The 17565-nt window shown below is 41.5% G+C and overlaps 1 protein-coding gene across 2 annotated transcripts in view; it reads right to left on the minus strand.

Moving 5' to 3' along the window:
- The window catches only part of EPHX4 (epoxide hydrolase 4), a 36301-nt gene extending 25838 nt beyond the window's left edge, over positions 1 to 10463 (minus strand). For both annotated transcript variants that reach the window (XM_003260045.3, XM_030825047.1), the window contains exons 1-2: positions 9212 to 10463; positions 6931 to 7016 (exon numbers count right to left, since the gene is read on the minus strand). In XM_003260045.3, the coding sequence (XP_003260093.2) occupies positions 6931 to 7016; positions 9212 to 9442 (317 nt within the window). In that variant the 5' untranslated portion in view covers positions 9443 to 10463. The remainder of the gene's footprint in view (positions 1 to 6930; positions 7017 to 9211) is intronic.
- Between the last annotated feature and the right edge of the window lie 7102 nt (positions 10464 to 17565).

Here is a 17565-nt window from a genome sequence, read left to right on the forward strand (position 1 = left end):
GTCATTTCCTTGCTGAAAATCCTTTCTTGACTCCCTGTTACACATAACATGAAGCTCCAGCTCATTATTCTAGCAGAAAAATATCTGAAAGATTTGACTATTGCCCAATCTTCCAGCCAGATTACTTTACACTCATTTGCTTTATAACAAAAAGAGCTAACATCTATACCATTCTTACTACATGCCAGGCCCAATTCTAAGTGCTTCTTGTATGGTAATATTGATCTTCAAAACAATACTATAAAGTAGGTATTATTATTATCTTCACTTAACAGATGAAGAAATGGAAGGAAAGCAAGGTTAATTGAAGTACCAAAGGTCACAGAGTCAGGAAACAGCAGAGCCAGGATTCCAGCCCAGGGAGTCTGGCCCCGTAGTCCATGTTATACTGCCTCTGCAGCACTAGGTTGAAATAGGTGAACAAATAGAGATATTGGTTTTTGCTTTTATGACTTTCTTCATATGGTTTCCTTTGTCTGAAATACCATCACTCCCCACCATTCCCCTATTACCCCATAATCCCTGACTCTCACCCCTCAATTAACTCCTTATCACATTGGGCATTTCCTCTTCTAGGAGACTTCCCAGCTCTCTCCATTACAGCTGGGGTGCGTGGGCCCCTTCCACGCTTTCGCACTTGTATGTGCACTCTTCAGGGCTGGGGCATACCTCGCTTTTGATACCTGGCTCTTCCACGCAATCGTTTCCTGGGTAGTCTGTGAGAATATCTAGCCCCTGTAGGTGCTTAATAAAGATATGTCAAATAAGTGAAACAACAAACGAATAAAAACACTGAATAATGATAGTGCTAGAAGTACCAGTTGTGCAGTAGGACTTTTGTCCCAGTTCAAACCTTGAGACAATGACAACTAATGGTCCCAAATTCCTATTGGGGAATTTGTATTCAATTTCTGTTGAACTGCACATTGTTTCAATACCTTAAGGATCCATGTCTTCATTTAGGATTTAATTACAGATTTCAAGGTAGAAATTTGACTTTATATAATCCTGCAACATTTTACATTTAGAATTGGATTAGAGATTATGCAAACATGATGCTTCCATGTCATATTAGAAATAATTTAAATTGCCTTAAAAATAAATCCAGCTACTGCTTTTAACAATGAGTGAAGCCAAACAATATCCTAAACAATTCTAAGAAATAGGGCAACTGCATATTTTTAATAAATTACTAAGGAAAAATTTTTAACTGTCAACTTCCTGAAGTTCATAAATAAAACACATTTGATGTACACATTAGTCCTAAACTGAAAAAGAAGTCACCCCAGTATTAGACTGATGGACATATCATTTACATGAATAAAGCGAAAACAATCTCCTTGATACAGGAATGAAACACATTACAAAAGCAGTAACCCTAGAAAGATTATAAATAAGCAAAACTATTTTCATCCACATTGCCTTTCTTCTGGTAGCTTTAGGTAATAGCAGAGGACACTCAGGAAAAATAACCGATCTCTTTCCCCGTGATTGCTCTTTACCTAGGAGGGCTCCTGGTTTTACCAGCTTACACTTTCAGATGTAGATTATCCTCCTCCTCTTTACCACAGAGAAATGCCACAGTTGTCAGCTTCTGTGCTCAGCTGTGTGATGAAGGCCCCTCACTAGCCTTAGCACTTGAGTGATGACGCATGTATTCCATACAGCTGGAGACGAAGACGACTCAAAGAAATTGCCCGCCTCAGCTCAAAATATTTTTAAAGGAGATGCAAATTGAAGTGGAGAGAGAGAGTGGGAGAAAGATCATCCTTTGACAAACAGCCTTACTTGGGGTTAATTCAGTCAAAGGTCCTGTAGATGTGTATCTTGTTTAGTATTTCCTTTAGATTTTAAGAAGACCCAGGATTTTATTGTTGCTGTGTAACAGCTAATTGTATACATGAAATATCACCATTTCTCAACAGCTATTCTCAGGCAACGATGATAAATGCAGATAATATGTTACATTTGCATGGTGCTTTTCTGTTTACAAAGCACTTGCACACACATTATCAATTCATGTTTTTTTTGTTTTCACTGTATCAAATATTTATTACCTACTTAATCTACAATCAAGCATACACTTTCATGTGTATTTAGGCAAAACTTAATTGCTAGAGGAATAACATTTACATTTGTAATGTAAATTGAAATTGGTTTGAAATGCCACGCATGAAGTTTTTTTGGCCTTTAAAATGAAAAAAATAAAGAAGAGTTTTGTCTTAAACTTAAACCCTAGACTTTTGTCCTAAATTCTAAGACCTTTTTTTTTCCTATTGTTTGTTTCCACTAGCACCTCAATGAGATTGACTAGACCTCATAATGGGTAACAGTGGCAATTTGATTGATTGAAAGGAAAGACAGAGTGAGCATCAACAGAGATCTTGGTTTAGAGTATGACTCCAGAGATACCTGATTACCAACAATCTCCATGTAGTATTTTCAGATGCTCCCTAAACAACCAGGTAGCTTTCAGATTAATGATCAGCAAAGTTCAATGAATTCAATATGATCTATCTGAGTAGCTGAGCTATCTGCGTTAGTAGTTGTTGCTGTTTTAAATTCTACCAATGTTCTTGCTGGAGTAACAAATGACAGATTTAGTGAATAGAAGGGACTCATGCCTATCTATGATCTTCACATATTTCTTAATCTATGGCTTTTCAGAGTGAAAATATCTCTAGGAGCTTCCCAAAAACTAAACTATTCCTCACAATGACCAAATCCCTTTTGGATATATCCAAGACTTGACTTTGCGGGGGCAAATGGCAATGATGTCCAGGGACCAGTGCTGGACCCCTCCTAGGCTGTTTCATCCGCTGAAGATTCTAGGACAAGCATCACCAGCCATTTCTATTTTGCAAAAGGGCTCTCATGAGGAGTAAATAATGAGACATGACTGAAAAACATGCACAAAATCTCTTAGAATATGACAGAGAGCATCTACTGTCCTGTATGAAAGTAGTTGTAGGTTCGTTTTTATCTTTGTGTATATTGTTCTGCATGTAAAGAGGTGAAGTTCCAGAGGAATAAGGATGGCCAAGTACTGGGGTTGGTGTGAGGTAGAGAAAAAAATAGCTTACAAATGTTTTCTTTCTAAAAAGTTAAGTATCATCTCCCCGATGCATGAATTTTATTTAGGATGATGATTTAAAATGTTAAATTAAGGTATTTTTATATTGTTGGCTGATTTTTTAATACCATCTTGAATGTTTGTATAAGGTGTGACATTTGAAAGGTAAAAATCCATGCATGTTATCAGATCAGATTACTATAATTCCTATAGAATGAGAACAAGCTGCAGAGGTCAGCCCTGACTTTCAAAAACAAGGGACACCTGACTTTCTGGCACTGCCAGCTTCAGAAGGGTAGCTATGGGGCTTAAATGAGATGGTATATATAAGACACTTACAAAAGTACCTGGCTCAGGAGGGGAACAACACACACTGGAGCCTGTGGGGGGTGGGGAGAGGGAAAGCATCAGGATAAATAGCTAACGAATGCTGGACTTAATACCTAGGTGACGGGTTGATACGTGCAGCAAACCACCATGGCACACGTTTACCACGTAACAAACCTGCATGTCCTGCACATGTATTCCAGAACTTAAAAATAAAAAAGAGAGTGCCTGGCTCATAGTAAATGCTCAGAAAATGTTAACTATCATCACCAGAGTTAGGAAATTATTATTTGACACATGGATCTCCACACCGAATGAATGGGAATGAAGGAAGAAAATGAACACTTACTGAGTATTCACTGGGGCCACGTGAAAGATTTTTCACATTTTGACTGTCTTCATCCTCACCCAACTCTGCAACATCATTGTAGATGACTGTTGAGGGTTCTGCAGCAAACTAGTGGCTGAGCCAGAATGTACTGCCCATGCTATGTTAGGCAGATTTGATCAATGTTTCAGAGTAACATTTTATTGTGAACTAATTATGCCATGCACTCCATAAGGTGAGACCATATGCACATGCTCAAATTGCACTGGGCAGCTAATCTACCACCTCATTAAGCTGTCTCCAAATGAAAGAACAGATCAAAGCATAACATGAAAATGACTTATGCTTATTTATGCACATAAATCCAGAAGGGGAAAAAAATCTTCACGCAGGGAAAATCTTCTAAGGAAGACTTCTCACTCTGGAAAAATTATTAGGTATAGGTGTCTTTGCCATCCTCCACTCTTTTCTTCTATGCCTAATACCTCCTAGTACACTAACATCCTCAATACATTTATTCATAAAGTCCCTTTCACTCACAAAGTATTAACTAAAGTGGGTCGGGTGCAGTGGCTCACACCTGTAATCCCAACATTTTGAGAGGCTGAAGTGGGCAGATCACTTGAGGTCAGGAGTTCGAGACCAGCCTGGCCTGTTTAACATGGTAAAACTTTGTCTCTACTAAAACTTCAAAAATTAGCTGGGTGTGGTGTGCACTTGTAATCCCAGCTACTCAGGAGGCTGAGGCAGGAGAATCACTTGAAACCAGGAGACGGAGGTTGCAATGAGCTGAGATTGCACCACTGCACTCTAGCCTGGGCAACAGAGCAAGACTGTCTAAAAAAAAAAAAGAAGTGTCTTAAGGTAGTAATCCTTTCAGCGCTAGATGCATTTTAAATCAGGTGACATAAAATCTTTAAGACTCTAAAGGAGGTAAGAAATCTGTAATGCTGGAATTCTAGGAATTATAAGATAGTAAGGGAGAATTTGGGGACAGGAGATTGTCCTAGACCTTTCAAAATATACCAGATATTCCACCTTTGAGTCAACTAAGGGAACTGGGCTTTTAAAAACATCAATTTCTTGACCTATTTAGTTTATGAACTATTTCTTATAACCCTGTGCTATCAAAAACTGGTTTATTTATTTTTTTTTTTTGAGACGGAGTCTTGCTCTGTCGCCCAGGCTGGAGTGCAGTGGTGCAATCTCGGCTCACTGCAATCTCCGCCTCCCGGGTTCACGCCATTCTCCTGCCTCAGCCTCTCCGAGTAGCTGGGACTACAGGCGCCCGCCACCACGCCCGGCTAATTTTTTGTATTTTTAGTAGAGACGGGGTTTCACCGTGGTCTCGATCTCCTGACCTCGTGATCTGCCCGCCTCGGCCTCCCAAAGTGCTGGGATTACAAGCGTGAGCCACCGCGCCCGGCCCAAAAACTGGTTTTCTTTTACTGCCATGATATGTACACCTTTTTTTTTTTTTTTTTTTTTTTGAGACAGAATCTCCCTCCGTTGCCCAGGCTGGAGTGCAGTGGCATGAGCTCGGCTCACTGCAAGCTCCGCCTCCCAGGTTCACACCATTCTCCTGCCTCAGCCTCCTGAGTAGCTGGGACTACAGGCACCTGCCACCAAACCCAGCTAATTTTTTTTTATTTTTGTATTTTTAGTAGAGATGGGGTTTCACTGTGTTAGCCAGGATGGTTTCAATCTCCTGACCTCGTGATCCGCCCGCCTCGGCCTCCTGATATGTACCACCTCTTTTAAAGATGTTCATTAAAAAAAAAAAAAAAAAAAAAAAAGTTTAAACATGTGTTGCTTTCATCTGTACTTATTTGGCCCAGTGGGGTCAATAGAGAATAGAACCCTTCCCCTTAGGTAACTGCTATGGTCTGAATATGTTCTCCCAAAATTCATATGATGAAGTTTATTTGCCTCCAGAAGACACATCAACAAGGCACCATCTTGGACACACACAGACATGGATGTCACCGGACTCTGAACCTGCTGGTGCCTTGATCTTGGACTTCCCAGTCTCCAGAACGGTGAGAAATAAATTTCTGTTCTTTATAAATTACCCAGTCTCAGGTATTTTGTTAGCAACAAAAATGAACGAAGATAGTAACTAATAATTACATATTTGGGCCTCTAGATTTTCTTCCTAATGTGAAATATTTAGGTACTTAAATTATCCTGCATTCATATAAGCCTATCGCTCTGTGCATAGGAAATAGTTCATTTTCAGTTTCTGTAAGTGGTCTACTCTCTGCCTTCTCCTCACCCCAGCCTCACCAAAATCTTCCTGATAACAATCACTCCATGTCTTTGGTTTGTTTAAAATCTCCTTTCCCTACCCAGTGTTGTATTTTGTCTACAGTAGATACTCTATACAAACTGTTTTGTTACTATTTCAGAAATTTGAAACATTAAAAGATACTTCTTTTAATCCTCAAAAAATATATAAATTTAAATTGGTAGCAGGTAGGTCTTTTTAGGAGGAAAAAGACCTGTGATTCAGGAACATTTAGGAATATTAACTCTGGGCACATGATCAAAAAGTAGGGTCTGTTAAAAGTCATTACAAGAGGCTTGGTGTGGTGGCTTACATCTGTAATCCCAGCAGTTTAGGAGGCCAAGGTGGGAGGATTGCTTGATCTCAGGCTTTCAAGACCAGCCTGGGCAACATAGCAAGATCCCATCTCCAAAAAAAAAAAAAGCTAGGTGTGGCAGTAGATGCCTGTAGTCCCAGCTACTTGGTAGGCTGAGGTGGGAAGACTGCTTAAATCCAGCAGGTCGAAGCTGCAGTGAGCTGTGATCATGCCACTGTGCCCCAGCCTGGGTGACAGAGTAAGACCCTGTCTCAAAAATTGCCATTGTAACAGTATTAAGAGGTGGGACCTTTAAGAGGTGATTAGGTCATGCAGGCTCTGCCCTCATGGATGGAAATAATGTCACCATGAAAGTGCAATTTCAGCCCCCTTCTGCCTCTTTGCCCTTTCTCCTCTGCCATGTGATGTTGCAGCAAGAAGGCCCTTGTCAGATGTTGGCACCTTGATCCTGAACTTCCCAGCCTCTAGGACTCTGAGAAAATACATTTATGTTCATTTTAAGTTACCCAGACTGTGATATTCTGTTACAGCAGCACAAAATGAACTGAGAAAATCAGCCAAGTTTTAATGTAACAATAAATGTTAGTTGGTAAGTTTACCAGAATTCTGGAAATCCATGAAGCAGCAGCATAAGTGGTTTGCCTCTTTCTCCAGCAGCAACATAGTGAAATCTTAATCCTGAATCCTGAAAGTAGAGGGCACGGAATTTTAGTGATGTTTGTGTTGATTGACAAAGAAATATATTTAGCATTTCCATTTCATTAAAAAAAAAATTGCCTTATTTTAAAAAATTTGTGTATTTACAATATCTTCATGACACTCAGTTGCCTTACTTTTAACATCAGGAAATAAATTTACTTTTATTAATTTTCAAAAAGAAAAGCAAACCACATGACTTATTAATAGGGTAAATTGACAGATTCACTTTGTCAACATTCCCTTGACAGTATCTTCTCTTCTTGTTCTAGTACAGTCAATTTATATATTATGAGCTTCTGAAGCAATGTCACAATTTGTAACTTTCATCTTACCATTTGTAACTTTCATCTTACTGATGTGTCACATTTCATCTCCCTCAAATGCTGCAGGATATGTAAATAATTCTAATCTGAATTTATATTTCTGCCATGTTTACATCCTAGTCATCTACTTTTCTCAGCTTGCCTGTCAAGAGCTGTGCAATCAGTTATATAATTCACACCTCCTTCTCTTATTTTTAGGTCTCTCCTTCCCACATTATTATTTTGAGTGTTGCATGTTCTGTTCCCCTTGCTGCCTGCTCATCTCATGTCAGTGTGCGTTTCTAATAACAGAATGCCCTGAGTGCTCAAGACTTCACTCTGCATGTGGGAGACAAGAAAACCCAAGGAAAATTAAAAAAACATGGGAATGAGACAGGAATTCAAGCAAATACTAAGCAAGCTGAATGGAGGAAAGTAGAGGGAACAGCAGGAAAATAAAAAACTCTGAAAGCAAGCAAGCTAGGAAACAAAAAGAACCAAAAGCTGAACACAGACATTGGGTTTTTATATCAGGCAACTCAAGCAACTGAGTTTTCAGATGTGAAAGAATCATTTTGCAGTTTCAGAAGATGAGGCCCAAAGATGGTAACATGAGTCATAAAATGGTTGAGAGCAGGGCTGTGACCAGAATCTCCATCTTGTCCTAACTCCCAGGACAATGTTCTTTCCACTCCGTTCTCTGTCTCTGGGGAAGCTCTTTAGGCGGCCAGAGCGAGGGGAAAAGCGTTTTATGGAATTCCAGATGATTCTTATACTACTTTTACTCCTCAGGTTGAACAGACATAACAAATCTGACTTTACCCTCAGCTGCACGATGGCTTCCTAGAGGTTCAATAACTTCTTTTATTGGTGGTGAGTCTTGGAGGATTAAATGTTATGGGCACTGGATTGGATTTAATTAACAGATACTTTATTGCACTGACTATGCATCAGGCATTGTTCTAAGTTTTTCGTGTTTGTTTTTATAAATATTAACCTATTTAATTCTCATGTCGACCCCAGGCAAGAAAGAAGTTCTCTTGCCCTTCTGAACTTCAGCTGTGGGGCAATTTAGCTCCTAACAGGACATAAGGACTTGGTGACATAAACATCACCTCTTATGAGGCTGGGTTTGAAAGGCCTGTGAGTCAGACTGCAGGGTGTATCACGGGAACTATTTCCCTTCACCACCTGGAGCCTCAGGAAACAGAATATTTGTGGGCTGTGAGGAAGCTTAAACAATTAGAGTCTGCAGGCACGGCTGGATTTACCTTCCATTCCTTTCTTTGGTCCCTGACTTCATAAGTCTGCATTCCTCCCCACAAACACACACAATTTACTTATTGTTTCATGCTACCTAAGTCGTCTGTGATCATAATGAACTCATGACTCCCAAAGACTTACTGTTTACTCTTATTATATCTAAAATTGGGCAAGAACAGCCTCCTGAGACTCTACAGCTGATCTGAGCTCTAAAGGGCAAAAGGGTGACAGGAGACAGCTTCCCCTTGCAGTAGGAAAAAGAGCAGGTTTATTCTGGGTTGTCGTGGCGCCGGGGGGCAGTAATATAAGAGGACCCTGATTACAGAAGTTCTACATTCAGAAACCAATCAAGGTGCCTGCAAAGACCGAGTGCTGTTTATCTGTATCTCTCTCTCTCCCTCTCTCTCTCTCTCTCTCTCTCACACACACACACACACACACACACACACACACACACACACACACACGAGACACACAGGGACCCGACCCCTCCTCCCCTCCTGCCAGGACACTAGGGGACGCTGAGCCGGCGTCTCGGAAGGAGCAGCCCGGAGCCCCCCACCCTCACGGCGGTCACGCTCCCTCCCGCTCCCGCCAGGCCCGCGCCGCCCTTCACCTTGATCCGCACGTAGCAGTGGGTGCCCAAGGAGGGGTCGCTCAGGCACGCGGGAGGGTGCTCCCGGGCTGGCCGCCGGAAGGTCTGCGCCGGCCCCTTCCCGAGGCTCCACAAAAGTTTGAGCAGGTGGATGGAGGCGCAGAGCCCGCAGTAGCAGTAGACCAGGGACCAGAAGAGCAGGGACCGGAGCGTGAGCATCAGGCGGGGTAGGCAATCCCGCAGCCTCGCCATCCGGAGGCGGCGGCGGGGCCCACTGCCCTTCCTCAGGAGCCGGTGAGCGAGCGCCGCGGCGCTCCAGGCCAGCCCGCCGTCGCCGCTCGACGCGCGCCTCCCCCGGCCCGGAGCGGCCGGCGTTCCGTGTCACCGCGGCGGCTCCGCACACGCGCCGCACCCAGCCCGGAGCGCGCAGGGGAGAGCCGGGCCTGCGGGGTGCAGCGGGCCAGGCCGGGGTGCAGAGCTTGGCTGTCTTCCGCGGAGAGCGAGATCCCGTTTCAAAATCGCAAAACTGTGGGGGAGGATGAAGGCGAGACTTTCCCAAACCATCCTGGGCACCAAAGAAGGAAGCGCCACTCGTTCTTCTTTGTTGTTCTCAATGTATCAAGCAAAACTATTTCTAAGCCCACATATTCGTGTGTCATAGTTCAGGGACACAGGTCAGCCACAAACTTCCATGCTATTACACCCAAAGAGATTCTTTATAGTGCAAAATCACTCTGCACTCTGAAAGATACCAGCCTTCCTCTTCTCAAAATCTTTCGTGGAATCATAATTTCTGTAGAAATCCGCCTATGCCTTGCCTGGTTCAGCCACAGCAAACTTACAGAGAGCTGCAACCCCAGGGATACAACGAATGCTCCAACAACGTGACGCTGCAGAAGCCTGGCCAGAAGGCCACACACCTGAGAGTTCGTCGAAGGGCTGGAAGCCGTGAGAGTGACAGTCCTCGGTAGGTATCTCAGCCTCAGCACCGACGTGGCCACTCTTGTCCTGACCTCTTCTATCGTCCAGTTCACTGTTAGAATTTCATTAAGCCTTTTCCCGATCACCGGGTCAGGTGTTAAGTGTTCATTTTTATGAGAAACTGTCAAACTGGTTTCCAAAGTGGCTGTACAATTTTGAATTTACTTCAGCATGTGTGAGTTATACAATTGACCTTTGAACAATGCTGGGGGTTAGGGTTGCTGACCCCTTTCACATCTGAAAATCCATGTATAACTTTTGAGTCCCCCCAAACTTAAGTACTAATAGCCTACTACTGACCAAAACAATTAACATATATGTTTATGTATTACATACTGTATCTTTATAATAAAGAAAAATGTTAAAATCATAAGAGAAAATACATTTACTATTAATTAAGTGGAAGTGGATTATTTTAAGAGTGTTCATCCTTGTCATCATCAGGTTAGGTAAGCTGAGGAGGAGAAAGAAGAGGAGAGGTTGATCTTCCTGTCTTGGGGCGAGGCGGAGGGAAGAGGTGGAAGAAAATCCATGTGTAAGTGGACCTACACAGTTCAAACACATGTTGTTCGAGGGTTAACTGTATTTTGCTCTTCTTTTTCTAGGGTCTTGAGTTAGGAACTTATTGAGACCTTTGCTATTTCTAATGCAATCATTTAGCACCTATAAATGTCTCTCAGTACTTTTTTTTTTTTTTTTTTGAGACGGAGTCTCGCTCTGTCGCCTAGGCTGGAGTGCAATGGCGCGATCTCCATCTCAGCTCACTGCAAGCTCCGCCTCCCAGGTTCACGCCATTTTCCTGCCTCAGCCTCCTGAGTAGCTGGGACTACAGGCGCCCGCCACCATGCCCGGCTAAGTTTTTTGTATTTTTGGTAGAGACGGTTTCACCGTGTTAGCCAGGTTAGCTCGTAATCCTCCCGCCTCGACCTCCCAAAGTGCTGGGATTACAGGTGTGAGCCACCGCGCTTGGCCTCCCTCAGTACTCTAATCGCATTACATATGTGTTGATACGTTGTATTTTGCCATTTGTTATCTATTTTTTAAAATGTCCTGTTTTAGGTTGGGTGCTGCAGCTTACACCTATAATCCCAGCACTTTGGGAGGCTGAGGCAGGAGGATCGCCTCAGCTCAGCAATTCAAGACCAGCGTGGGCAACATGGCAAAACCCTATCTCTACAAAAAATAGAGAAATTAGCCAGGTGTGGTGGTGCACACCTGTAGTCCCAGCTACTTGGGAGGCTGAGGTGGGAGGATCGCCTTAGCCCTGGAAGGTTGAGGCTGCAGTGAGCCAAAATCATGCCACTGCACTCTAGCCTGGGTTAAAGAGTGAGATTATGTTTCAAAAAACAACAAAACAAAACAAAACAAAAAACAAGGCCAGGGGTGGTGGCTCACATCTGTAATCCCAGCACTTTGGGAGGCTAAGGTGGGCAGATCACCTGAGGTCAGGAGTTTTGGACCAGCCTGGCCAACATGTTGAAACCCCATCTCTACTAAAAATACAAAAAAATTAGCCAGGCATAGTAGTGCACACCTGTAGTCCAAGCTACTTGGGAAGCTGAGGCATGAGAATTGCTTGAACCCGGGAGGCAGAGATTGCAGGGAGCTGAGATTGCACCACTGCACTTCAGCCTGGGTGTCAAAGGGAGACTGTCTCAAAAAATTAATAAATAAACAAAAACAAAGATTCCTGTCTTCCTCCTTGCCCCATTGTGTGTTTTTAATGTGTTTAGCAATTTTTCTATTATTATTTTCAGTCCTCCAAACTTTTAACTCATAACACATTAAATTTTTAAGATAGAGATCTTGCTATATTGATCAGGCTGGCCTTGAACTCCTGGCCTCAAGCAATCCTCTCACTTTAGCCTCCCAAAGTGCTGAGACTACAAGCATGAGGTACTGTGCCTGGCAGTCTATTATTGACTTGTATCTGATTCTATTATGGCCCAAGAACATACTCCACATGACCTCTATTCTTCTAAATTTGTTTTATGATCTGGGATATGGTCTATCTTGGTGAATGTTCCATGGTTGTTTAAAAAAAAAAACGTGTGGGCCGGGCGCGGTGGCTCAAGCCTGTAATCCCAGCACTTTGGGAGGCCAAGGCGGGCGGATCACGAGGTCAGGAGATCGAGACCATCCTGGCTAACACGGTGAAACCCCGTCTCTACTAAAAATACAAAAAATTAGCCGGGCATGTTGGCGGGCGCCTGTAGTCCCAGCTACTCAGGAGGCTGAGGCAGGAGAATGGCGTGAACCCGGGAGGCAGAGCTTGCAGTGAGCCAAGATCGCGCCACTGCACTCCAGCCTGGGGACAGAGAAAGACTCCATCTCAAAAAAAAAAAAAAAAAAAAAAAAAAAAAACGTGTGGATAGAGTGTTCTACACTTGCCTGCTAGATCATGTTGGCTGCTTGTGTCCTACCTTTTTTTTTTTTTTTTTTTTCTTTTTCAAGAGACAGGGTCTCGCTGTGTTACCCAGGATGGAGTCAGTCATTAAGCACACTGCTAATAGCTTAATGCTATTCAGTCATTAAGCACACTGCAGCCTCGGACTCCTGGGCTTAAGTGACCATCCTTCCTCAGCCTCCCAAGTAGCTGGGATTACAGATGCATTCCACCACACCCAGCTTATATCAACTTTTAAATGAGAGACTTCCTGTTAAATTCATTCACATCAAATAAGTTCCTCAATTTATAGATCACAATACCAAAATCTGATGAAGATTAAAAAGCAATATAGACAACTTCTTGAATGAAAATAGTTTCAATAATTATATTAGAAATTGAATCTACCAGTATATAATATGAATAATACAACTATGGAAGTTTAATTTCAGGAAAGAATGGTCCGACATCAAGAAATCTATAAACCTACTATATTGACATTTGTAGAAAAACCACGTATCAACAAATGCCAATAAAGGCATGTGGCAAAATTCAGCAGCTATTCCTTAAAAGCTAAATTAACCCAGGTAGCAAGACACTGCTTAAACATTACAATTACCAGAAAACAGTAACCTATAGTGAAATCCTCTATTTTAAGAGTTGGGAATAAGAAAGAATGATTGCTATTAGCTCTATTATTTAACATTATTTTTGGAAATTCAAGCTAAGGAAATAACCCACAAAGAACCAAATAAATTTTTTAAATTACATAAAAATTGGAAAAAAGGCAAAAATATAGCTATTTGCAGATATTTCTTAAAACCTTAAAAAAATTAATATTATAAAATTTGGTAAGGTGTCTAGATACAAGGTAAGTATACAAAGGCAATAGTTTTTCCATATCCTAGCATTAACCAATTAGAAATTGAAACTGCATTCACCAGATTGCGAGAGCTCAACATTGTATCATTCCCCCGTATTATTGCATATAATTAATTTTTGATAATATTCCACTGTGAGATCATGAGAGTTTATTCATTCTTCTATTAACAGCATTTGGGTTGGTCCTGTCTTTCCTTCCCTCCTCCCTCTCTTCTCCCTCCTTCCCTATTATGATCCTTGCATGTTTTGTATATTCTTGTACATGTCTCCTTAGTCTGTTTTGTAATAGCTTCTCTAGGTTATATGCTTTGAGCGAATTGCAGAGTTATGACTACAGAACTATTTGTATTAGTCTATTTGCTCATTGCTATAAAGAAAACCTAAGACTGTGTAACTTATAAAGAGATTTAATTGGCTCATGGTCCTGCAGGTTGTATAGAAAGTATAGTAGCTCCTGCTTTTGGGGAGTCCCCAGAGAGCTTCCAATCATGGCAGAAGGCAAAGGGCGGGGGGCAAGGTGGCAGAAGCAGGAGCAAGAGAGAGAAGGGGGAGGTGCCACACATTTTTAAACAACAAAAATCTGTGAGAACTCTCACTATACAGTACTAAGAGGGGATGATGCTAAACCATTCATCAAGACTCCAACACCATGATCCAATCACCTTCTACCAGGCCCCACCTCCAGCATTGGAAATTACATTTCACCATGAGATTTAGGTGGGGACACATATCCAAACCATAGCACTATTCAATTTTATAAAATAATGTTAAACTGTTTTCAAAAAAAATTTTTCTTTTAAGCTTTCTCTGTCTTCTAGGCTAGAGTGCAATGGCATGATCATGGCTCAACTGCCACCTTGAACTCTTGGCCTCAAGTGATCCTCCTGCCCTGGCCTCCCAAAGTATTGGGATTACAGGCGTGAGCCACTGCACTCAGTCAATGTTGTTATATTTGTACTCCTGACCACCAGTGTGTGAGTTCTTACTGATCCTCTCCCAACATTTGATAATGCTAAATTATTTTAGCTAATGTGATGGATGGATAAAAAGTGGTATCTCCTATAGTCTCAATTTTCATTTCTCAGTATTAAATAATCTGAGCATCTTTTCATCTTTTTAACCTATGTTTCTTCTGAAGTGAAATGCCTGTGTGTGGCAGAAATGAACAATATCCACATGTTGCTCCAAATGTCTCATGCTCAGTCAGGTGTGGCCAAGTGATTGGGTTCTGGCCAGAGGGATATGAGTGCAAGAGGTTTAAGTTTCTCCCAAGTCTGGGCATTAAAAACACTGTAGACTGGTGTGGTAGCTCATGCCTGTAATCCCAGCACTTTGGAAGGCTGAGGCGGGCAGATAGATCACTTGAGCCCAGGAATTCGAGATCAGCCTGGGCAGCATGACAAAACCCTGTCTCTACTAAAAAATACAAAAAATTAGCTGGGCATGGTGGTGTGTGCCTGTAGTCCCAGCTACTTGGGAGGCTGAGGTGAGAGGATCAACTGAGCCCAGGAAGTTGAGGCTGCAGTGAGCTGTGATTGCACCACTGCACTCCAGCCTAGGTGACAGGAGTGAGACCCTGTCTCAAAAAAAAAAAAAAAAAAAAAACCATAAAAAAACAAAAAAATTCTGTGTAATCTTCTGACCCTATATTCCTGTGCTGTATTAATTTTAGACATGTTTTCCAGGTGGCATAACTATGTGATGGAGTAGAGCCACTCAAACTGCTTCAATGTCTATGAAAATGGAATATTATTTCTACATTTCTTATAGAGTAGAGCATTTTGTGGTAAACTTTTTTTATCATCCTCCTTTTGATAGTTTTGCCAAGTTAAGAATCCCAAGCTGCCTCCCCCACCCCAGTTTTCCTTCTTACTTAATCAAATATTGGCAGACAAACATAATTACAGCACAATTCAGATAATTCTTCATGTTGTATACACACAATCCTTCATATTGTATACGCAGACCTTTAATCTAAAAGGAATCTGCAGTCCACAATGACACACATACAGCTTTTCCTTACTTTGCTTAAAAAACATTATTTTATTTGAAGCAGGGTCTCACTCTGTCACCCAGGCTGGAGTGCAGTGGTGTGATCTTATCCTTGCCTCCTGGGTTCAAGTGATTCTCATGCCTCAGCCTCCCGAGTAGCTGGGACTACAGGCATGCACCACTATGTCTGGCTAATTTTTGGTTTGTTTTTGTTTTGGTAGAGGTGGGGTTTCACCACGTTGGCCAGGCTAGTCTTGGACTCCTGACCTCAAGTGATCTGCCCACCTTGGCCTCCCGAAGTGCTAGGATGAGCCACCACGCCTGGCAAAAAAGTTTTTAAACCATACAAATTTAGAATCCTATCAGCACACACTTTGCTGTGACATAGTTCAGACACAAACAGGGTACAAAAAATATGCTAACATATATATAAACTTTGTTAATAAAAAAAAAAACAGAAACAAGTATGACTGAGATACATTTAGTCACTGATAACTAGTTGTGCCCTAAGGGACACTATCAAGAGAAACTTTGCTGCAGAGAAAACCTATATATAGATATACAACAAGAAAATAAACTATAAGATTAATACATGCATGTTTAATACTGGAAAAAAATCACAGCCCTCCAAAGTTTCTCCATATTTCAAGTTGACAGTTATTTTTCTCTCAAAACTTTGAGGATTTAATTCTACTGTTTCTGGTATTCATTGTTACTGATAACTCATTTATATTTGGTAAAATGAAAATAAGCTGCTTTTCCCTTGCTGCTTGCAAAATTTTGCTTATGGTGTTGTGTAGGCCACTGAAAAATGTTTTAGGTATGAATTCCTTTTTAATTATCTTGTTTGGAATGTTATACTTACAGGATAGAATGACTTTTTTAAATTTTAAGAAAATCACAATTATTGTCTCCTCAAATAATGACCCTCCTTATTCTTGTAGTTGATTCCAAAGACTCTAATTTAGATATATGTTAGGTCTTTCCATTCTATCCTGTAGATCAGGGGTTGGCAAACTTTCTGACATTTTTTCAATAAGAGGTCAGATACTAAATATTTTGCCTTTGAGGGTTTTTTTTTATTTTGCTTCTTCTTGTCTCTCTGTGATGTATCCTGGTATCTTTATTTGGATATAGCTTCTAACCCATTAATTTTCTCTTCCCCTGTGTCTAATTGTTTAACCTATCCATTGAGATTTTTAAAAACTGAGTCTATGTCAAAATTTTCTTACCTAGCAGTTTCATTTTTTTTAAATCTGCCTATTCTCCTCCTCCCAAAATCTTTTTTTTTTTTTTATGGAGTCTTGCTCTGTCACCCAGGCTGGAGTGCAGTGGCACGATCTTGGCTCACCATAACCTCCATCTCCCGGGTTCAAGTCATTCTCCTGCCTCAGCCTCCTGAGTAGCTGGGATTACAGGCGGGTGCCACCACATCCAGCTAATTTTTGTATTTTTAGTAGAGAAGAGGTTTCACCCTGCTAGCCAGGCTGGTCTCAAACTCCTGATCTCAAGTGATCTGCCTGCCTTGGCCTCCCAAAGTGCTGGGGTTACAGGAGTGAGACACTGTACCTGGCCAAAAGTCTTAAAGATTTTACAAACAGCTGTTCTACTGAAGTCCTAGGGAGAATGGGGTGCAAGTTAGTGGGTCTATATTTATTGTTCATTATTTCTGCTTCTACTTATTGTAGCTTGCTTTTTAATGTAATTCACCTTTGATCATGAGCTAATTTCTTCATCTTGATCCTGCTTCTGCCAATAGCCAGTTGGGGACCTTTAGCTTCCTGAAGACCTTCATTCAACTTTCCCACCTCACCATTAGCCCATGGCACAATTAGCATGTTAACATGACTCCAAGCATCTGACCTAAAGTAAATCCCACCATCCCAGCTGCTGACTGCTCTGCTCCCGGCTAATTTGAGGGTGAAAAACCTAGGAACCCCCTCACCTTTTCTGAGACGGGTTGTGCCTCAGAAAAATATAACCATGCAGGATATATTTGTAAAACTGGAAATAAAGTTGATAGGTTTCTAAGTTTAATTCTAACTAATCTCAATCAAAATTCTAATTTTAGTTCACTCAATTTTTGCAACTTAGAGTGATTATAAATTTCTCATAGAGTGACAGGGAAGCAATT

This window comes from Nomascus leucogenys, chromosome 12, assembly GCF_006542625.1.
Source record: "Nomascus leucogenys isolate Asia chromosome 12, Asia_NLE_v1, whole genome shotgun sequence".
NCBI lineage: Eukaryota > Metazoa > Chordata > Mammalia > Primates > Hylobatidae > Nomascus > Nomascus leucogenys.